At 39.5% G+C, this 23,594-nt stretch overlaps 1 protein-coding gene across 1 annotated transcript in view; it reads right to left on the reverse strand.

Moving 5' to 3' along the window:
* The window catches only part of TRPM3 (transient receptor potential cation channel subfamily M member 3), a 256,280-nt gene extending 234,134 nt beyond the window's left edge, over nt 1-22,146 (reverse strand). Inside the window, exon 1 of the mRNA XM_065661504.1 lies at nt 22,057-22,146. Within this exon, the coding sequence (XP_065517576.1) occupies nt 22,057-22,146 (90 nt within the window). The remainder of the gene's footprint in view (nt 1-22,056) is intronic.
* Nucleotides 22,147-23,594: the final 1,448 nt, after the last annotated feature.

Here is a 23,594-nt window from a genome sequence, read left to right on the forward strand (position 1 = left end):
AAGGGCATCTGGGAGAAATTCTCAGACACCAGTTTCAAAACAGAACAGCAGGTAGGGCTAGATACATATATAAAAAATTAGATAGTATGTAATTTAAAAAGCTGTTTTCCCACAGACACTGAAAAATACAGTTGTCTGATCTGAAAGAATCAGCTAAAATCATTTTAAGCAATGCTGAATGTTTGTTCTTTTGCTCTTTGTTGAACAGGAGATAAATTCTGATCAAGATGAGAGTGGGCTCAGAATTTGGGTGACAAAAAAAAATAAGCAGCCTATGTCATGTACAAGGCTTGTGTAATATGCCCACAAACTCCTGTGATTCTCTGCTCTGCCAAAGCTGAACTGGGCCCCACAGTACTGACTCATTATTATGCAATTCTTAATTTCCATTTAATAAATGAGAATTTAATTTAGCTTTTGTAAATTAGAAAAGATCCTGAAAAAGGGATGTAGTTCTTGAAATATAACTTCATCTCAAAAGGTGGGGGGGGGGGAACAAAGGCATTTGAAGTATTTAATATTTTATAGTGGGTTTTTTTTTCTGATGTTTAAATGCCCAGTGAATTATATAAAAATTGTATTTTCTTAAATAAAATTTGTCCTAAATATTCACCATGTTTTCATCATAATGAAGAAAAAAATTATTTGATCAAATAACAGGAAATTTACTAAGACTTCACCTTGATAACCTGCAGGATTTTATCAGTATTTACTTACTGGAACACATAATAAAGACATATAATAACTTATTATTGACTAGAGGACTCTTTGAAATGAGCTTTCCAGTATGTCTCAGGAGTTGTCAGGGGACAGGATGGAGATCTCAGGTTTGTTGTGGAGTAGGAAAGAATTTATGAAATCTCAATGCTTCTGTCAGGATAAGGGAATTACTTCCTGCCCAGGTCTTCTGAGGGCTGTAACAATAAAACACTGCATGCTAGAAAAGTATTAAAGGAAAAAGAAAAAGGGCCAGAGTATATAAACAAAGTGTACTCCATGTGCAGCAGCATCCAAACATTTTATACTCAAATGCAGCTCACCATATCTAACACGTGTCCACAAAGCAATCTAATGCAGTTTTAGTAGTTGAATAGTAGTGTTTGGAAATCAAAGCCAAAAGAGGTAAGTCTCACAGGCAAAACTATGATCTGAAGAAATAACTACATTTCCTTCACCAATAAACTATGATGTCATGCCAAGGACAAAAATCTGCCTTATAAACCTCGCATTACACAGTAGACAACCAGGAAAGCCCAGTTTACAGGCCTTACAGGAAAAAAATGTGAACTGTGAATGTGCAAAAAAGTGCATGTAACATGAAGAGACAAGTCATCCAGATGGAAAAGATGCTATATAAAAGTACAGCATTCCATACAAAAGCAATTATCCTGTACTATAGAAATTTATGGTTCTACAGAGATTTGTATTCTTATAACAAAGGCAGAAGTCAACTGTCAACAGATGTTGTAAATCTTCACATTGTGAGGTTGTAGGTAAGACAATCAAACAAAAATGACTTTTTTGAAGAGATATCTCATGATGTTCCATAAGGTGATAATAAAGAAGTCAACTGTATCTTCATATGCTATACGCAACCCAATGAACTGGAATCACTGCCAGCCTCCAGAGCATTGTGTAATTAGCACAGCTGGGGCTGCCAACTGATTAGAACAGAAGCACATATCTTACAAATGAAGCGTATGAACACCCAAAGACCTCAAACCTTACCAGTTGAGATCAGTAGCACTGTATTTGGACTACACTTATTCAAAAGAGAACTACAAAAAATTGTATCACTCAAATAAAAGGATCATGGAAGCCTTACTGTCTTTGCTACTTTCAACACCCAAGCAACAACCATAGCTGATGTGAATTCAGTACTATATATACTTAAATTCTGACAACTGAGTACGTAACAAAAATACTGTACATACTTATACAAATTACCTACACCAAGCAAAAGTAATCAATCTCACAATAAGAAATGAAAGCTGAATCTACTTTGTAAAAATCCATCTTGCAGCTTGCAAAACATTTTGTGAAAAACTGGGTATGATAGATTACCATACGAATAGAGTAAATTTGAATGTGCAGTGTAGATTTTCCACATAAAGAATGTATTCAGTGGTGCTTACAGAGGTATCATATTTAATTCAGCATCACCCTTATAATTTTTTCCCTTGCAGGCTTACTATTTCACCTTAATTTTAGTCTGCAATCCTTACACTTCAGTTTAATGAAGCAGACATTATCTTTCATAGCAAACAATGGGGTATCCTTAATTGGGAGAAAAATCTTTTGAAGTGCATGAATTAATGAAACGAATTCAAATATGTGCCAAACTTAGCTATTATCAGGTGTTTTGGTTTGTTTGTTTTATTCTGTTGTTATTGCTATCTGCTTTTTAAGAAATGCATTATCAATTTATATTTTTGAGTAAATACAATTGTTTGTGTTAGGTATACAGGCACAAAGAAAGGCAACCAATATATCACTTGTCATGCATTATTATTTATTTAAGAAAAAAACCAAACAAACCAAAACCAAAAAGCCCAACCTACTTTAGTGTTAGCCCTGAAACTGTCACTGGACTTTATTTTCAAATCACCACTAATTTTTTTACAACATAATTCACTTTATACCTTCATATTCCAGTGTCACAGCAAAATGTTTGTACTACAAGTAGAGGTAACCCAGAGAATACAAACTGACAGAGGCAGAATTCTGGGCCTCATTTCCCCTAATTTCTGGTTTTTTATATGGTGCTGGTCAGGAAAACTGCAAGGACCATGAAATAGAAAAAGATGCCATACTACCACTTAAGCCAAAACCAGCTAAGGTGGCAACTTAAAGCAAGGCATGTTCTCTGATACAATAGGTCTCCCTTCTGTCTGCATGCATACCTCAGTGAAGTCCCTCAGAACTTGGAGGTAAGACAAAGAGGTAAGTATTCAGTATCAGGTTATTAACCCCTGTTTATCGGGGTCGTGTAACCATTTCCTAACAATAGTAATTGTGAAGACTGTTGCAAGGTTTTCTCTTAATTCTCTTTCCTTTAACAGGCAATTGCTTTTAGCAATTACAAGATTAGGACAAAATTAGATTTTAGATTAAACTCATTTTGTTTAGACTGCTTTTTATTTGTTTGTTTAAACACAGATTCTGGGCATGGAAAACATGACATCTTGTTTTATTCAGCTCAGTTAAATGCATCATTGTGTGATTGATGCAAAGATTAAGAACAGGCACATAATTCTTACTATTGCTCTTACATTCAGATGACAATTTTAACTTAATAAAGGTTTCATAAGTATATATCTAGTTTTTACATTAAAAAAAAAAAAAGATAGCTCCATCAGAAGCTACAGATTCATACCTTGCAAGTGCTTCAGCTATATCTTTATTCTGCCTAGCCTTGGAGGCAGTAACTTACATTTACCATCTTTCACCACGAAAGTTAAAAAAAACACCAAAACAAAAACCAACAAAACCCCCCCCAAAACAACAAAGAACAAATTATCTGCAAATCATGTATTCTGTCACAAGAAAGCATTAGGTCTGGGCTGGAATATGCATATGATTACATAAACTTTCTTATCAATGAAATACAGGTCATTCAAAGCTGACAAATACATACTCACCCTATAATAATGTGCAAACCAGTAAATTTGCCCAAAACACAACAGTGGGTACTTAGTGATTACATGAATGAGCTGAGCCTCAGTTTTTATGTTTCATCAGGAAAAGCTACATAGTCCATCCAACACTATACTGAAGTACTGGTTCAGCAAACTGGGTCCCAACCCATAGAATTACCTATTGAATAATTACTGCTACCTTCTTTCTTCCTTTGAGTTCTCTCTGGGGATTTCTCAGTCAATTAATCAACCTTAAATTTGTTGACTCATACAACACGAAAGTGTCACAAACTGAGAAGGTTCTGTTCTGGGAGCCTCTCCCTCAGTACAAATCCAAACATGGGTTTGTAAAATACTGAGAGGTGAATATGATGTTTCTTAAGCATCTAATTGTCAGTGGGAATAACGATCACTGCTAAAGCACAACATATTTAAACACACTGAATATTCCAAACAGTAACAGTAAGAATACAAGAACTATTTTTTTCACATGAATTGTACCAGAACTGTCATATTTTGTCATATAACAGACCACTTATTTACCAAGAAATATAATATTTCTCTGTGTTTCATTCAAATATGGAGGAGAAAACCATCCTTCTACTTAATTGGTTTTGTTTCCAGTTGCTATTGAGAAAATGTTTTAAAAAGAAAAATGAGATCTATTTCTAATATTTTTAAAGAATTTAAAGCCATCTGGAAAAGAATCCTATGATCTGACTTTCAATATTTATAGATCTCTATATTCAGCTGAATTAGTTCTAATTAAAACACTTTCAAACCTTACAAAACTCTTCATCATATGCCAAAGGTAAGAAACAGCAGATCTCAAAGCATCATTGATGCCCAAGACCCAGTGAATAACACTTATGTCATCTGGCTGGATATAGCTGCATAACCTTAACAGGTGATTAATCTTCTATGCTTCAGAAACTGAATTATCTGTCTAGATCTTCCAGCCTTGGAAAGAAATGCAGGTATTGCCATTACAGTACTTTAGAAAGGATCCTTCAGGATCCTTCAGAAGAACTTGACTCTGAGTTGATACTTTGCTTTGAGGTACAGTCAGTAGCTCAAGAAGAAAAGGAAAACAGCCTCTGGACAATTCCTGGGAAGAGGGAAGTAGAAAAGATAATTCTTCCAGGGCATCTGAAGCAACCTTGAGCCAGAAGGTTTGAGTTTCAGGCTCTCAGTACAGAGCTCTGGGCAGGGTGGGGACTTCTGAAGACATCTTGTTCCCATGGCTGTGCTAACATATTTTCAGTGGATAACAGATTTTATTTTCCTTATCCTTACAAGCTAAGACTAATAGCTGTTCTTGTGATCTCTTACATACATAGCCTCCTTCAAAACATACACAAAATCACTGAAGGTGCAATGTCATAGCCAGCACTATGACTATGAGGAAATGTATGAGCATATATGCGAATACATCCAGCTCAGTTACAGTTGAGTGATTCCTTCACAGCACTGGTTTATTAAGTACACTTAAGAGAAAACTACTTCAGGCAATGGAATGTGTAACAATCAGAGAGAAAAAAAAAGCTTGTGCTACAAACAGCAACTGAGGGGTATGAGCCCCAGTACCAATACTGAAGGAACAATTCTTATGCTTTTCAAAAATATAATCATACACGTTTTCCTCTGAAAAAGGAACTGTGAGGTTGTGAGTGCATGGAAAATACTCAACTTGTATTTTCACTGAAGTAGAAAAACTTTTACTTGTATTTTCCATATGAATACCTTAATCAACACTTCAAATACAGCACAGCTTTTTGAGGAAAGCCCTAGTCTAATGACTGCTTAGTTGTTTACCTGAAGATTTGGTCACATCAGTACACTCTGCTAGGGGAAATACTTATAAAAATATTCTGCTACATATTTCTCTCAAGTGAAGTTCTTTGTAAAACACAATTCAGATTTTAAACAGATTTTTTTTTTCAAAATACACATCAACTGAGTGTAGATATAAACTTCTAAAAATAATGGTGTTTAAACTGCCTATCTAAAGAAAATAGGAAAGATAGCAGAGAAGCAATGAAACACTCAGTTTACTGGATTGCGTTAAAATCTTTTACAAAGCAAACATTCAGAATGACACGTTCATTCCAGTGACACTGGAAAGTGTTCCACAGCCCCACTCAGTGAGCTGTTCTTCCCTCCTGCTCCTCCAAATAAAAGTAATAATAATTTAAAAAAGACAAAACAGATTTAATTGATTTAATTTTGATCAGTATTGCATCCCCATGCAACGGTTTGCCTTGAGCTCTGATGCCCCTGACCAGCCTAAAACCGTGATTCTATGCAAGGCTGGCTGATGCCAGCCTTATGACGTTTAATGCCAAGTGCAAGGTCCTACACCTGGGTCAGAGCAATCCCAGGCACAGCTACAGACTGGGCAAAGAAGAGATTCAGAGCGGCCCTGCGGAGAAGGACTTGGGGGTGCTGGTTGATGAGAAAATGAACATGAGCCAGCAGTGTGCGCTTGCAGCCCAGAAAGCCAACTGTATCCTGGGCTGTATCAAAAGGAGCGTGACCAGCAGGTCGAAGGAGGTGATCCTGCCCCTCTACTCTGATCTCGTGAGACCTCACTTAAGAGTATGGTGTGCAGTTCTGGTGTCCTCAACATAAAAAGGACATAGAACTGCTGGCACAAGTCCAGAGGAGGGCCACGAGGATGATCAGGGGACTGGAGCACCTCCCGTATGAAGACAGGCTGAGAAAGTTGGGGCTGTTCAGCCTGGAGAAGAGAAGGCTGCATGGAGACCTCATAGCAGCCTTCCCGTACCTGAAGGGGGGCCTATAAGGATGCTGCGGAGGGACTCTTCATTAGGGACTGTAGTGATAGGACAAGGGGTAATGGGTTAAAACTTAAACAGGGGAAGTTTAGATTGGATATAAGGAGGAAATTCTTTCCTGTTAGGGTGGTGATGCACAGGAATGGGTTGCTCAGGGAAGTTGTGAATGCTCCATCCCTGGCAGTGTTCAAGGCCAGGCTGGACAGAGCCTTGGGTGGCATGGTTTAGAGTGAGGTTTCCCTGCCCATGTCAGGGGGGCTGGAACTTGCTGATCTTAAGGTCCTTTCCAACCCTAACTAGTCTATGATTCTATGATTCTATCATCCAGAGAGAACCCATAACACATGAGACAAGACACTCTGTCCTTCCTCATCCTGCACACCATATTCCTATCATCCCTGCAGGCATGGTTGCAGCTGTACAACCTCAAGACGATCAGGATCTTGAGCTTCTTTCTACGAAGGAGCTTGAAGACAAAACCCTGCCTCAGGATCTTTCAGGATTCTTTCTTCATCATAGCTGCCAGTGCTGCCTAGCCCTATTCATGAAGATTTATCAAAACAAGTCCTGCCAAAGAAGTGACTGATATCCCCACTGTGCATAACTGCATACACAAGTAAATATTCAATTGAAATGAAGTAGGTCACAGATAACAAACAGTTTGACAGCATGTAGCTGATATAAATTGCTTGCTCAACCACTAGCATGCTAAAAAGTCACAGACACAACGCCTGTCTGAACTTTCTGAAAGCTGCCTGTTGCTGTAAATCAGTTTCCACAATTCTGATACTATCAGCCATCCAAATAAACCTGAGAGGCTCAGCTACAAAACTGCTACAGCAAAAACAACTCCAGAACATAATGTAATGTGTACCTCAAAACCACTCTGCTCCACTTCCACAGAATACATACAAGGTTTGTCACCTTTCACCCTTGATATATCTGCTGCCATCAAGCATTTACAGTAACTTTAGACGACTCTTCTGACAATTCCTTAAGTCAAAAAGCTCCTGTGATAACAGCCTAGCAATTGTAGTGCTGTTCTGCATTGCTTCAGAAAGTGTTTAAAAATACATCTCAGCCCACATTTAAAAAGGAAACTGAAGACATTTTCTTTGAAGATTAACACTGTTTTGCAAACTACATAAAATCAGGAAAACACAATTTGCCAGACATCTCCACTTACACCACACTGCTCAGGCCACATGCAGCTCAGTTTTGAGTGTCTCCAAGGATGGAAAGTCTGCAGGCCCTCCAGACAACACGTTTCAGTGTTTAAACACCCTTATGATGTCTTGTTTCCATCACTCTTGTCTGGACACTCTAAATAGCTGAAAAACCTCAGCTTTCATCTCCTTTGTACCCTGCTTCTAGACATAGAAAGCCAGAAGTAGGATTTCCACTACACCTTCATTCCCTTTCTATGGTTAAACAAACCCATCTCCCTCTTGCACGTCACGTGCAAAACTCATTAACCACGTCAGGGGCCTTCATCACACTCACTACAATATGTCCATATGCTTCTTGCTCTGGGGAGCCCAGAATTGGACACAGCACTAAGATGTGGTCTGATAAACACAGATCACTTTTCTTGACCCCTGCTGGTTAACAGTCCTAACGCGGTGCTGAAAGAGCACACACCTCTTTCATGTTCAACCTTGCTGTCCACTGTGAACCCCAGTTTCCACCACTATTTCTAGTACTGAGTAAAAAAGCAAACAGGAAGTCAAGTAATATTTTAATGGTTTCAGAAATTATCTAGATGCAGACTTGAAAGTACATTAAGTAAGTTTGCTGATAATAAGCCAGGAGGAGCTGTGGACTCCCTCAGGGATAGAGAGGCCTTACAGTGACATATGGATAGACAAGAAAATTCCGCAGTCACCAATCACATGAAATTTAATACAAGCCAGAACCAGATTCTCCACCTGGGACGGGGTAATCCTGGCTACATGTACAAACTAGGAGAGAAGAGGCTGAAGAGCAGCCCTGCTGCCAGAGACCTGGGGATTTGGGTTCATGGGAAATTGAATATGAGTCAACAGTGTGCCCTGGCAGCCAAAAGGGCCAACAATGCCATGGGGTGTATCCAGCACAGCATAGCTACATGATCAAGGGTCCCACTCTACACTGCACTGGTGAGTACCCTCCTCACACACTGTGTGCAGTTTCGGGGACCTCAGGATAAGAAGTACATCAAACTATTAGATTGTGTCTGGAGGAGGATGACCAAGGTGGCGAAAAGGCCCCTACAGTAAGACGTACAAGGAGCAGCTGAGGTCATTTGGCTTGCTCAGCTTGGAGAAGAGAAGGCTAAGGGGTGACCTCATAGCAGTCTACAACTTCCTCAAGGGGGGCACTAGGGGGGGAGATGCTCATCCCCCCTCTCTGGTGACAAGAAATAGGACACAAGGAAATGGAATGAAGATGCATCAGAGGGAGTTCAGATTGGAACATTAGGAACTTCACCAAGAGGGAGGTCGGTCAGTGGAACAGGCTCCCAAGGGAAGTAGTCATGGCACCAAGCCTGTTAAAATTCCAGCAGTGTTTGGATGACACTATTAGACACGAGGTTTACCTTTAGGTAGTGCCATGAGGAGCGGAAGGTTGAGCTCGATGATACTTACAGGTCCCTCCCAACTTGAGAGATTCTAGGATTCTAAGCATATACACATGTATGAGCCAACTAATTTTAGCTAGGATATCGGACTAGTAATCTGCTAGCTACAGAATGAGATCAGGAAGCAGACAGCAAACACCAGCTAGTGAAAAGATTAACAACTGCAACAAACTGATACTAGTAATACGACGTTCTAGAACGTATTTGTATTTTATCCCGTGCATGAAGTTCAAAGACATTGTTTTAATGTCAACATTTCTATTTTCATCTGCTTTACTTTACTTAAAACATCTTGTCAATATTTCTGTTCTATCCTACATCTATTTTTTAAGTAACCCAATTTTATGAATGGAATTTGAAAAAATCTATTTGAGCAGAGCTCTACTAATATGCATATAATCCAAAGAAGTGGAATATAAAAATAACTGCTCCTTTAAGCATAATGTGTTTTAGCATTTATGTATTCGCAGAGTATTCAGATCACATATCAACTACCTGAGTTAATTATTGGTATCTCATTCCTTACTGCATCATTCTTATTTGCACTGAAACAAGTGCAACATGGCTATGCTATCTGTGGTCTTCCAGTCAAAAGTTGAAATCCCTCACAGCAGGAACCAAGTGTTTTAATGACAGCTACTTCGAGTATCTGCGAAAAACCTCAAACGTGAGATTCAGAGGCATAGCCTAATTGCATCACAAAAGCATAGAACAGGAAGCCTAGAAAGACATAAGATTTTAATAGAGCAGTTTTGATACAGACATATTGTAAGGCACTCATTTCAGCAATTCTGAGTTCTCCAGCTTCAGGAAACAAGGCTGTTATGATTGTATGAGCACTGTTATTTCCTGAGAATGTTGTTTCAGTGGTTTCTGAAAAATCAGTCTAGAGTCGAGGGGTATTAATTCTGAGCACACAAAAACGAGGAACTCTGAGGATGTTAGTCCTAGTTCTACTCATGACGATATGTAATAGGTGCTTCCAAACTTGGATTTTTCATCTGCAAGAGAATTTTTCTAGACTACATATATATTCAGTGTATGCAACAGCATTTTGGCATGAGGAAGAAATGCCATGAGAGAAGAGACATATAAAATCACAGAATCCTAGAACGGTTTGGGTTGGAAGGGACCTTAAAGATCATCTAATTCCAACCCCCTTGCTAGATGCAGGGACACCTTACACTAGACCAGGTTGCTCAGAGCTCCATCCAGCCTGGCACTGAACACTGCCAGGGACGGGGCATCCACAACTTCTCTGGGCAATCTGTTCCAGCGCCTCACCACTCCCATAGTAAAGGACTTCTTCCCACTATCTAAATACCAGCTTAGTTCAGATGGTGTTGCAGTATTAACTTGCTTTGGCTAAGGCCAAGAAAGAGAATGTGTCCCAGAACTGGTGTCTAAGTGCTACATCAGCCAAGCTTAAATCACCACTGGGGAGAAATCCTTCCTGACATGAAATGACCTCCGCCTTTCATAATAAGCATTTACTAATAAGCACTAAGAGTAGAATTAGGGTTGGGATGACTGTTTCAGAAAATGTTACCAAGTTTAACCACTTCAAGTTACCAAGGCTTGAAGCAATGTAATAGTAAGTGATCATACTGATACAGAAGTAAAGTGCATTCTATAAAACGAGCTACAGTAGAATAGTTCGCTATACAAGTCTATATTTGCACTAGGAGCAAATACTTCACCATTAATGTGGTTTAACTGTAACAATGTCATTCTGTGATTCCATCAATGCAAACAAGCACTACTACTGCCATTGACAGTGAGCATATCCTTATTGTTCAGAGAAAATAAAATAGCATTTTTTCTACACTATGCTGTTAATCAATTTAATTAATAAATGTTCCACACATTTCTCTGCAGCTACTCGTATTTAGCTAATCATATTACGTAGTTTGCTTCAGCTTTTTGCCCTCCCCATTTACTTCAATTTACTTCAAGGGGAGAGTAGACTTGGGATTTGATATGGAAAAAATTTACATTAGTTATGCACAGAGCTATTTGCAGCAGAGATACCTGAACACACGCCCAGCCTTGAATTTAAGTAACATAATGTACATTATATATATCCTGGACAATTATAGTGTGTCTGCTACTAGCTTCAAGATCTGCTATCTGGCAAACAGGGGTCACACCCCCTAAAAATTGGTGAAAGTGTCTCCATTGATTAACTGGATTTCAGATAGGTCCTAAATCAATTAATGGAAACTATCTGTGCTAACACAGTTCATGGCACTGAGATCCTAAATTTGTCAGATAATTCAATACAAACAATTTTCGCAGTTTCTTACTTACTCAGGTCTTACTTAAAAGACTTCCTGTTGTAGTCAGACATCTGGCAAACTGCAATACTGGGCAAACAAGTAGGTCTTATTGGTTTGAACTCTACAGACATCCATTTTAACATGGGACATTTTAGTAATGCTTGACAATTTTTGAACATTAAATAAAACTGTAAATTTGCACTACTTAAGAAATAAAAGTAATCAAAAGAAAAAAAATATCATCTTCGGATATTAGCAATAGCAGACAGCAGCTTCTAAGCGGAAGCAATGCTCTGAACAATTTACTGTTCTCATCCTGAAGCTAAAGCTCCCACAGTTACCATTAATAAGAAACTGTACAAGATATTTTTGGCTTTATAGATCAGATCTTTAAATTATTCTTAATCACATGTATCAAGACAAAATAACTCAATCACATTTAATTTCCCACTAGGAAATCTCTGAAAACCTTTCTTGTCATGTTGCCCCCTCCCCAAATTTGTGTTAGAAGGCTGAAAACCACCTTTTCATTCCAGAGAAATTAAATTCCATCATTTGTATGTACTAAAGGTAACACATATGCTTGAAGATCAGTGTCTTAATGAGAACTGTGATGCTGATTCTCCCCCATATGGAGTTTTAAAATTTCTTTGCTACTGTGACCATTAGCACACACTGGGTTTTACTGCTATACAAAAAAAACAAAAAGAGTATTTTTACTGCGCAAACAGAAAGTGATTGTGCCCCCCCCAGGCTCTCCCTGAAGACTGATAGTTGTTAGTCGCCTCACACTCTTGTAAAGTCAGTTAAATCAGGAAGACTTTGTAAGCATTTTAACAGAAATGTTATTTAGTCTCTTGAGGAGACAGAAATGAAGGAAAGTTGTGATACCTTCTATTTCCTTATCAACCCTTCCTCAGTTTATAAAGATAGGATTAGGATGGAAAATTGAGTAGGAGTCCCTCATGTCCCTGCTGGCCTTTCCATTAAGATACCTGAAGACAAGAAAAAAGACAAAAAAGTGAGCGGCAAGGGAATTCCAGCCTAACTAATGGAGGAAATAGTGGAATAATCTAATAATCTGTGTTGGAAGATGAGAGCCTTATGTCATCAGCTGATATATTAAACTAGCCAATTTCCAAACACAACTCAAGAATTTTTAAGCACAAAAAGCTGCTATATCTGTTCCCTCTGCTGGGCAAAACAAGAAATCATAGAATTTAAGTGCAGCAAGAAAGGTCCAGGCAGACATCAATTAAAATATTTCTGATGGCATAGATAGGGTCACTGTAACAGACTGCCTAACAGGGTTATGGCTTTAGGAACTTAGACAAACACCTGTAGGAAATTATGCATATTGAAGTAGCCCTGCTAGTGGCAGGACAGAGTAAGCAACTTTTGGGGGTATCTTTTCACAATGTATCCCCATTGACTCTGTTCTCACAGCAGAAACTAAGTGTAGGACTTCTAAAAAACTGGCATCATATCCTTTCTTAAGAGAAAGTTGAAATAGAACTGAATCATTCTAGAAAAAGCACTTGGCTTCCAAGCGGTATTAATTTACAACTAGATACATGCAACAAAGATGATCAGAGGACTGAGGCGCCTCTGCTATGAAGACAGGATGACAGAGTTGGGCTTGTTCAGTCTGGAGAAGACTCCAGGAAGACCTTGTAGCAGCCTTCTAGTACCTAAAGGGGGCCTACAAGAGACCTGGAGAGGGACTTTTTACAACGTCACGTAATGACAGAACAAGGGGGAATGGATTTAAGCTGACAGAGGGGAGATTTAGACTAGACATTAGGAAAAAATCAGGAGACCTCCTTGGATGGATAAAAAATCCTTCACTATGAGGGTGATGAGGCACTGGCACAGGTTGCCCAGAGAATCTGTGGTTGCCCCATCCCTGGCAGTGTTCAAGGCCAGGTTGGATGGGGCTTTGATCAACCTGGTCTAGTGGAAGGTGTCCCTGCCCATGGCAGGGGAGTTGGAACTAGATAAGCTTTAAGGTCCCTTCCAACCCAAACCATTCTATGATTCTATGATATCAAAGACAATACAAAATTACAGCCATAACATATGAAACCAAAGGGATACATTTCACTACTGCTGTGTTTGTCTTAATGAGCATTTTGGGCAAGCCTGATCTACCCATCCTTCAGGCAGGCAGAGTTGACCTCTTCCTTGGATGGTTCAGTCATCGGATTGCATGTAGCAAATTATTTTTTATCATTATTACCATTGTAACCTGGCACCACTATTGCTTCTGTGAGTACAAGCTAAGCAGCTAAATGTCAGAAAACTGCTTTGAGTGATGCAATTCAGAAAAGGGGCCAGTCAGGAGGTGGGCAGAAATGAAGCAAAAAAAAACCTGAGAAAAGCAGTAGTATTATGGTTAGGTTGTGCAGATCTTCAGTTTTAATGTAGTAACACAAAATTTGCAGCTAGAAAAAAACTGTTCATCAAATACGGCCTCCTGCATTACACAGAGCCTAGTAATCAGAAATACTAAAAAAAAAAAATAAATCTGAACCCAAAAGTTGAACAAGAATGTTTTCAGAAAATACTTTCTGTGATCCAGAAAACTTAGAAAATTCTACATACAATCATGTACGTCAGTCTGGAATGTCCTTGGGGTATCCTGCGATTAGTTTATCCATTTGTAGTTTTGGTCTGCTTTGTATCTGTATGCAAAGATCCATGTTAAGTCATTGCACTGGGAAACTTGGGTGTGATACTGCATTACAACAGACCCAGCAGCAACAGGCTACACCAATTCAGTAAAACACAAAGTTCAAAGAAGGCATCCTTCTGTAACAAACCAATCCAATGCATCCTCCTTATATAAATTATGACAGCTCAGTAAGTTACTACATCTCCCCCTGCATCTGCCAACAACACGTGAAGAAAAATACAACTGAAAGACTGTTCTCGGTCACCTTCTCACATCAGCTTGATGATTGTTTTAATTACATTATAAGAATCTTGATTATTTTCTTCAGTAACTTCCTTGACACTGAAAAAAGCACTTTGTCAGACTGTTTCACGTCATCGTATTATTTGGGAGATGAAAGATATCTTTGATTAAATTATTTTATTTCATGCTTTATTATTGGCTTTGACATAAATTTCCAGAGACCCCCAAAGGGCATTTCTTTTTACACTGTAGCATAGCCTTGTTAGCCATTCAGGTGGAATAAAACCACTCTGCTTCATTTTATGGTCCTGTGCCCGGAATTTTTCACACGGCACCCTTTTAAACCTAAGGAACGGTATTGCAGAACACTAAAATGTTATGCTGTTAATACAGGATTCTACTAACACAGTAAGTAGCATTGTATTTTTTTATTCTTATTTTTTTATTTCTCTGGAAACAAGACCATCTACTTTTTGATAGGCAAATTTATTGCAGTGGTTTGCGTATTACCAAGATCAGTGGGAATTTGGGCCACTTGCCACCTCTTCAAATCTGGAAAGACCAAGCCTCACGAAAAAACAGAGATCATTTATGAGCCAAATCCTTCTGTGTGCGGGAAATGTGGATGACCCTGGATGACTTCTCTGATACCTCACCTTTTCCACTGGCCATGCAACACAGAAGAAGGCAAAACTGTGCTGTATTTTCTAGGTGAAGGTAAAGACACTAGTGAAATGGACAGATTTAGGGAAAGGGCTAAAAAATATGATTGATGCGCAAGAGCATAAAAAACTGTAGCTGTTGGAGGATTCTTACTTTGAAAGAGTCAGGTATTTTTGTACCTTAGCTGCTGAATCAAGAGTGAGAATTTAGTATTACCTTTTCTATCACTTCTTTTTGAGAAGCACCCACAAGGCGGTGACATATCTAGAAAGAAAAGCCATTTTTTCCTAAAATTCTCTGGTTTAAAAGAAGAAAGTTTGTATCCACAAAGCCTTTTTCAACCTGAAACTCAAACCCACTTTTCCCTCTAAGTGAAATTAGGAGACTACAGCTTTCTCTTCCAAAATGGCACTGATACGTGTACTTCTTTTATCTGTAGGCTAGAAACATGACTTCTACTGCTAGGCTTTTTGTTTTGATCTCTCCATTTCTTTTTTCTTAATTGTGATAAAATTTCTTTTTGCTATTACATTGCTTCCAAGTCAATGGTCACCAACATCAGTCATATTCATGGGAAAGATTCAGTCAATAAGGCAAACTGCTAACAATCTCTGATTCACCTTAGGTAACACAGAAAATGCACACTGCATCAGAATTAACCGAAGTGACTTTTTCTGTACCCGAAAAAGAGAAAATCATCATCAACTTCCGCATTTTCTTTCCCTTCTGAAGAAATGAACTGGCATAATGTTAGAAAAAACTTAGACATGAACATGCCCAGATCAGCACCTCTCACCGCTGGTGAGAAGTATGACTTCTAGAAATAAGCAGCTTTTGGGAATGTGCAATCCCTAAAAGACGTATTAGTTCTTCAATCTCAGGTGTAAAATGCCTTCACATGATGCCATTACTTGTTTTAAAATGTGAAGTACTAGAGGTGCAGCTAACAGTTGAGCAGCAGTAATGCAAGCACACCTGTGAAAGGTGCCGTGAAGCTACTTTGCAACACCCACTGCTCCCCTGATTTGGGGTGTTAAATGAATTTATTGATGATAAAGCAGGAGCCTGCAAAGACACAGGAATGGTCTAGCCAGGTCTCTTTCCTGCAGTCCTTAAATGATGAAACTGATGGCACAGAATACACACAACAGAAAGAAGAATCTTTCTCTTTGCTGCTAACATGGCTTTTGGGCTTCTAAGGACAAATAATGGACCCTAGAAAATCTATGAATTGAGTCAAAACCATGCAATATCTATAATAACTGTAATAGATATAACTATGATCTTCCTATCAGGAAAACAGAAGCTGGTTTATCAAGTAATTTCTTTCTGAACAGAACTTATGTTCATTCTTAAAGATCATCTTTCATACCCTGCACAGCATCCTATCATACCGAGAGGTGTGAGTAGTTTTTCTATTAGTGAATTTACAAGAAAATTGTTACATTGACTGATACTTTCTACATGTCAGTGCGTTAAGCAATCTGATCCCAAGGGCTGAACTGTCATTACCTCCCAGAATACATCAAATCCTCCTGAAGGAAGCATAGTGGTGGCTCATTTGTTATTACAATTTAAGTCAATAAGCAGCTAAGTGCAGGCAAAGGTAAATTACTATTCTCATTTTACTGTCGGTAATGTGCATATTACTTTCAGAAACATTTAGTGAGCCAGTTCACTAATGATAATAGTATGCTTTAGGATTTGTTCCAAGTATCTCAGTTTTTCAGTCAAGACTTCATAAACCTGTCCTTTTACTTTGTTGCAGTTTGAAAGGCAGATATATATGGTAAATTAGCTAAAATAATAGTCAACTGATAAATCAGATGACCCTACTGCCAACTGGATATCAAAAGACAAGCCAAGAGATAAAAATCTACACATTTTGACTGCCTCCATTTCTGCTCATTTTCTCCTTGATAGTGAAGGAAATAGCACAAGAAGTTCACACTTCTGTCTATGAAGACCATAACACAATCTAACTTTCTCATCTCATGGTTATGGTACACAAATCCACTTACAAGTGATTTTGAAAATTATCAGGAGTATCTTTCCTGAGCTAATGGACTATTCTATCAGTCCAATATTTTATTATTTTTTTTTCCCTTCAAATCTATCTGAGGAATAAAATCAGTTTCAAAACACACAGTCGTCTCTTACAGTCTCTTTTTCTCACAGTAGGGTGTTCAGAAGCATAAATATTTACTATTTTATAAAGAACACGTTTCATTCTTCCACCATTCTGGAGAGGCAAATTTTTCATTCAATTTATCAAACCGGGTGTCCTGAAAAAAAGTTGTATTTGATAATCAAATAGCAATGAGATTTTAGCTCACTCAAGCTGTTGAACAGTGCGGTGTATCACCATGTACCTTCATAAAGCCTGCCAAGTGATTCCCCACTGTTTTTCCTGTTGATACTTTATGGACATAACTAAACTTGCTGTATCTGGAGAAATATTGTCCACACTTCCATTTCACATATTTCAGCCCAGAAGACAGAATTTCGTATGGATATATTGTGACACTTAAAAGACACTGTGTCTCATTCTAATGAACCGTTTTTTAGCTTTTTAGTTTTCTCTGGGGCTACCTTATATATTCTTGGTAGGGCAATCAAGTAACACAAATCAGACCTAGTTCCTCATTTGGTAAGCAATTTAGTGTCTGATTCCTTAAGTTTCTAGCGGTTCCTGGAGTCAGGTTAGGCTGCTGCCCAGGTTAAGTAAATGTTCTTTGTATTTATGTAGTAGAGCTGAGCAGGCATTTATTTTTACAGAGCCTTGTGCTGGGAAAAAAATCTCCAAAACGTTTTTTCCATTGTTTCTTCTGATTCACAGTGATTCCTTTGGCCTCCCCCTTCCAAAGTTCCTGCCTTCCAAGCCTACCTACTGACATACAATTCAAATTCATTATAAAAAAATTTAGTAGTGTTATTAAGAAAAAATAGCATAGGCAATTTGTTGCTTTCCAAATGTTTAATGTAGTACTTCTACACATGCATGTCCCTAAATCTGTGTGATTGCACATTGCAGACCTTTTAATGTTTAGTCCTCCGTCTACTCTCAGTTTAGTTTTTGGTTTGGGGATTTTGGTCTTTTTTCAGTGTTTTGCTCATTCCTCGATCCCCTGGCATGTCCATCTGTCCCAGCAGAAGTGCAACATCTGCAGTCTCTCCCAGGGCACAGGGTCCTCTGAGAGAAGTCTTTAGAATGATGTAATTCATTCATTTTTTAAGAGCATACGACACTACTCTGAAGCATCTGTTCTCTCTAAATCCTGCCATTTGGACTTTGCTTCCTTTCTTGGGACACAATCTCTTCTTCTGACATATGGAGACTCAGAAACTGTTCACCATAAACCAAACAGAAACATGACTACCAGAGCTTCCTGCAATTGGAACAGTAGCTCTTACATGTAAAATGGCACAAAGCGGATCAGGGCTGCTGGCCACCAATATTAAGCCTTCCTTAAAAGAAATTTAAAAAAATAAATAAATAAGGTAGCAAGACCAAACACACAAAGAAACAAGCTCTGTAACTCAGGCAGAGGAACAGAAGCTGTGCAAGTCTCTGCTGGAAAGCCACCTCTGGAAACTAATAGGACCATCTGAGGGGAATTACGGTTCCCCTCTCTGCGCAAAGCCACCACCCTCTTTGCTTGTGTGCTCAAGGCACTTGTTAATCCTCTTACTTCAGATGGGAAGCATTAGTCCGTTAGTGTGTGTGTTTGAGCATGTAGAAACCACTACAAAACGTACCAGCACGAAACATGCTACGGGAAATATTTATTAGGGGGAAAAATGGGAGCAGTGAAGGATGAGCTGATGACACAAGCAGTGAAAGCATTCTCCAATAATTTGTTTCGATCTGTACTTCAAATACAGCTCCTAGTAGTCTCTATTCCTGTCAGAAAATGAAAAACTGAGAAAATAGGATTATAAAACCATACCTGAACATGAGGTATTAGTGAAGTAGGTTAGAACAGGAATGCACGCCTGGAAGAAAAGCATAGGGAGCAAAGCTGGACAGCATCTGTAAATGATCCTAGTTTATCTATCTAAATTAAGAGAGGCCACTGTGGCCAGAGCTGTATCAAATGTCAGTTCAGGCAACTGAGCACTGCACACCATTTCAACAGAACAGAATACAAGCATAGCCTACCATAGACAACCCTACAGATTTCTAGTGAGTGATATAAACTGAGAGGCCCCATGCAGGTCCCAGATTCCACTGTTTATTTAGATCCACCAGTGTGAAATCACTGATGCTACAGCTGAAATTACATCCACAGGGTAAGAACTTCAAACTTCTCTTTAAGAAAACATTGCATTAATTGAAAGTTTTGTGTTGTATACTACCAAGGTCCAGGTCAAGCCACAGTGATCTTCTCACGTGTAAAATGAGCAACCTGCTTTACTGGAAGGTGTCTCTGCCCATGGCAGAGGGGTTGCAATTCAGTCATCTTGAAAGTCCTTTCTAACCCAAACCATTCTATGATTCTAGGAAACAGGAAATCTCTGCTATCTCTCATTCTTTACAAGTCCTGGCAAAGGTGTACCCTTTAACTTAATGAGGCCCTTCAGTTGTTTCATTCTGGTAGACTAAATAAAGCACTGAAATGACAAACACATAATGATATTTTGTATTCTTTTACCCTTAATAAATTTACAATGTACACTGAAATACAGTTTGGCAATCACAGATAAAGCGGAGAATAAAAAATAAAAATGAGTCATTACATACCAGCTTTTGCAAACTTTACTCTGTTACTGGGAGCACTCTCTGCAGAGAAAGGATGTATAAAAATGGGTCTACTGGATGTCTACTGAGAAACGATACTGCATTAGCCCCCAAGACCACTTAATTAATTTGGTTACCAGGCAATTAAAAAATGAGCTTAGATTTTTGCAATGGCCTTTCCTATGTTTGTGGATTCACAGGAGCACCCTTCATTTAGAAAAATAATAAAAAAAAAAAAAGGTCTATTTTTTAGAGGAAAAGACATGAAGGAGAAAAGAACACAGACACCATTCTGATGAGTGAATTTGTGTACATAAAATTTTTCAAATTCCCTGAGGAAAACAGCAAAATATTTACACTGCTCATCTGGTAATTTGATTCTGCTGCTGTCATGCTCCTTCTTTAAGAGCTCCTCATGACAGGAAAACTCCTTCAGGTTGGCTATTGTATCTTTCACGGAATTAGGACAATGGGGCCCTGCTCTTACGTGAATCACTTGCTTTGAACACGTTAAATATTAGAAAAGACAAGAAGTATGTATCAGAAGCAAAATTTTAAGCTGATTTGGATCCTTGAAGATGCTGCTGTATGCATTTCCCTCTCCAGTCACCCAGCTCTGCTTATCATCTCAGGAAGGTGCAAGAGACCCACCTCCTTTGCTGTGGTCTCTCTCACACCTCTCACACCCTCCGTGCAGGGGTTGCTTTTCTCTGGTTATTCACCCTGCTTCTGTTAACTCTGCAGGGTCCACTCCCTATCTGGCCCTAAAAGGCTGTAGCTGTAGCTTCAGAAAAACATTTTTAGTCAGCTCTTTTAATAATTAATCACAACATTCACCCTCAAAATGTGCAATGAAGAGAAACCATACACAAGGGGAAACATTTTTTTGCAAAAAAAGAAAGAAAAGAGAAATATTGCACACTTGCCTCTGCCCCCCGGTACTGAGAATGATGATAAAATACCCCATATCTGAGCTCTCACACCTCAGGAAAATCAGGTTTTCCTACATGTATCTGACTTGTAGAGTATGGATATTCTAATATGTGCTTTTGGCGTGGGGGGCTGGGAGGAAAACCTTTGCAAAAGAATTAACACCACTTCCTGATTTGTTCTGTATGACTTATATTTTGATTTTTCAGCAATCTAAGTTTTATCTTCTCTTTTTTACTCACAATGTACCTCCCAGCAGCCATACATCTGGTTTGGAAACAGAAATATCTTCTAGGGTAGTGCCTTCCTGTCAGGATGTGATAAATACCTGTTATCATACACAGCATAGTCACTTGTGCATAACAATAACTAACCCATGCAATACAGATAGGCTGAGTGCACTATCACCATGCTACACTACTGCTCAAATATGTTGCATTAGTAAGGACTGACCTAATTTTGAAGCTACCCACACAAGTATCAAATGGTTATATCAAACATTACCTTCTAATACACTGTTAAGAGTACCCATGTTTTACCCAGCTGCATATTAATTTCAAAGCCAAAACTAGCAAATACTAAGATGACCTGAGATAATTAATGTAATGAATCCAACATTTTATAAAACGTATTACAGGTGCAGAAGCCTCAAGGGACCTGACCATGTTAGCTAAATTTTCACTGTATAATCCAATTAACAGAGAAGTTCCAAGAACAAAGAAGACTTTTCAGTTTAATGCAACCTTTTTTTCATCACAAAGTTGATTCAAGATATTTTGTTTTCCAGTTACAAATGCCTAAGAGCCTTCCATTGTTTGTAATTATTTTTTTTTTCCCAAAACAATTATGTCCTTGGAAAGCACATTTTTAAACACTTTCAGAAACACCCTCAAAACTATGCCACTTTGGAAGCAAAGAGAATCACCATCAGAAAGTTTCACTAATTCTGTCTGCTCTGCCAGTCTTTAGCTGACCAGTTCCTGTGTACACCTTTCAACAAACCAACGTATTTTTTGGCCACTCACATACTGCTCCGCTTACAAGTTGGTCTGAGTGGTACCAGACCTTTGTGTATTTCCGAGGACGAGGCAACCCTAAAGAACGGATAGCAGAGGACTGCTCACAAAGGAACACACCTTAGCAACAGACTCCTTCTTCATCCCTGAAGTTCACGGCTTGATTTTTTTAAGACAAAACAAACACAGAGGATACCAGGATACCCACCACCCCTTACTCCCTTTTTACCCCACTCACAGACCTGACCCGACAGATACACACGCCGAACCGGAGCACAGACAATTTTGGTATCTTCAGGTACTCGCAAGGGGCTTTAAAGGTAGCAAGGAAGCTAATTAGAGGTAAAGTTGGGACTATTTCTGAATTAACTTTCCAGCAGCAGCGTCTGCAGTCCTCTGGCAGATGCTGAGCGGCTGGCGCCACACCGGTTCTCAAAGCGGGCTGTCACCGTACCTTCAGAAGCCTGACGGAGGGGAGGAAGGCGGCATGGCACAGCTTCCGGATGGTCCAGTTCAGTGGCCGGGGAGCGTCGGTCTGATTCATGACCCTCCGCAAATCAATCCCACCGGGAGATCAGCCGCAGACCTGGCAGCGCCTACCGCGCAAACCGCCCGCCCGGGCGCGGGCACCCCTTGCGCATCCCGCCCGCCGCGGGGCAGGGACCCAGAGGGACCGGCAGCGACGGGACGGGCAGGGCTCGCCCGGAGCGGGCAGCGGGCGGAGGGCTGGGCTGGGCTAGGCTGGGCGAGCGGCGCGGCCGTGGCCACCGATCGATCCTCCTTAAGAAAGCTGGCTCCTGCGTGGGAACAGCAGCGCTCATGCATACCAAATGCGGCTGGATGGAGGCGACCAGCCCGCTGCTCGGGGCAGGCTGCGCTGCTTGAGCGGAAAGGGGCAGCCCGCATAAAAAAAAAGCTGCAGTGAGAGCTGCTGCTCCTGCTCTCTCCCTCCTGCCCTCCTCCGAGAGCAGCCAGGTTAGCCGCTCCCAGGCACGCTGAGCCATCCGCCTCGCTCCTCCGCTTCCCAGGGCGAAAAGACGGGCAGAAAGGAGATAATTTAAATAAAGCAAGAGGAGGGGTACTTGTACTTTCTTTCCCAAAGCATTGCAAGCAGAGGGAAACCGGCATGAGGGGAGGGGCCAACGCTCAGCAAAGATAGAAAAAAAAATATTATTCACTCTTGATTTACTGATATAATGGTCCTAGAAAGCATAGATTCATTGATCTGGTGCACTAGAGGCAACTGGCAGTGGTTAGAAGCCGTATTGTAAGAGTGTAAGTGTTAACATGTACATTCTGGCAAACACACACACATACACACACACACACACACACACACACACACACACACACCGCGCAACAACAGCAATGAGAAACTAACCTGTCAAGCCCAGTTCACAATTCAGCTCATTTTAATATTAAATCTGTGCACAGAACAATTATTTTAAAGCCATGCAATCATTATTAGTAAAAGAGTTGGGGCAATACAAGTATAGCAAATCATGTTTCCATTAGGGCAGTAAGTGGCTTTCCCAGCTAATGAAGATCTTGAATGCCAGCTCCCCAGCTAAAGGAAGCCTTTTCCCCCACTGTTTTTTGGGGGGGGTTGGTTTGTTTTGTTGTTTTTTTTTTTTTTGACTGGACGAAGATTACATGAGGGAAGAGTTAGGAAGTGCAAAAGCAAATATCCTATAAAGCAATGGGAATTTTTCATTTTGCTAGTAATGACCAGTTTTTACTAGCAAATATAGTAAGTGTAGTAATAAAGTATAGCAATGACTATAGAGGAAAACAGCCACTTCTCAGTACAGTTGAAGGATCTCATAAATCAGGTTAGGAAACGTGGATTCTATAGCTAGACTTCACTGATCTGCCATTTTCACATGGCATTCCTTTTCATCTCCATAGTGTACATATTTTTCTCCTCTATTTTTAATTTATTCTTATTACTGCATATACATTCATCATCAATAGCTAATGAATAATTCTCCA

Source organism: Lathamus discolor, chromosome Z (assembly GCF_037157495.1).
Source record: "Lathamus discolor isolate bLatDis1 chromosome Z, bLatDis1.hap1, whole genome shotgun sequence".
Lineage (NCBI taxonomy): Eukaryota > Metazoa > Chordata > Aves > Psittaciformes > Psittacidae > Lathamus > Lathamus discolor.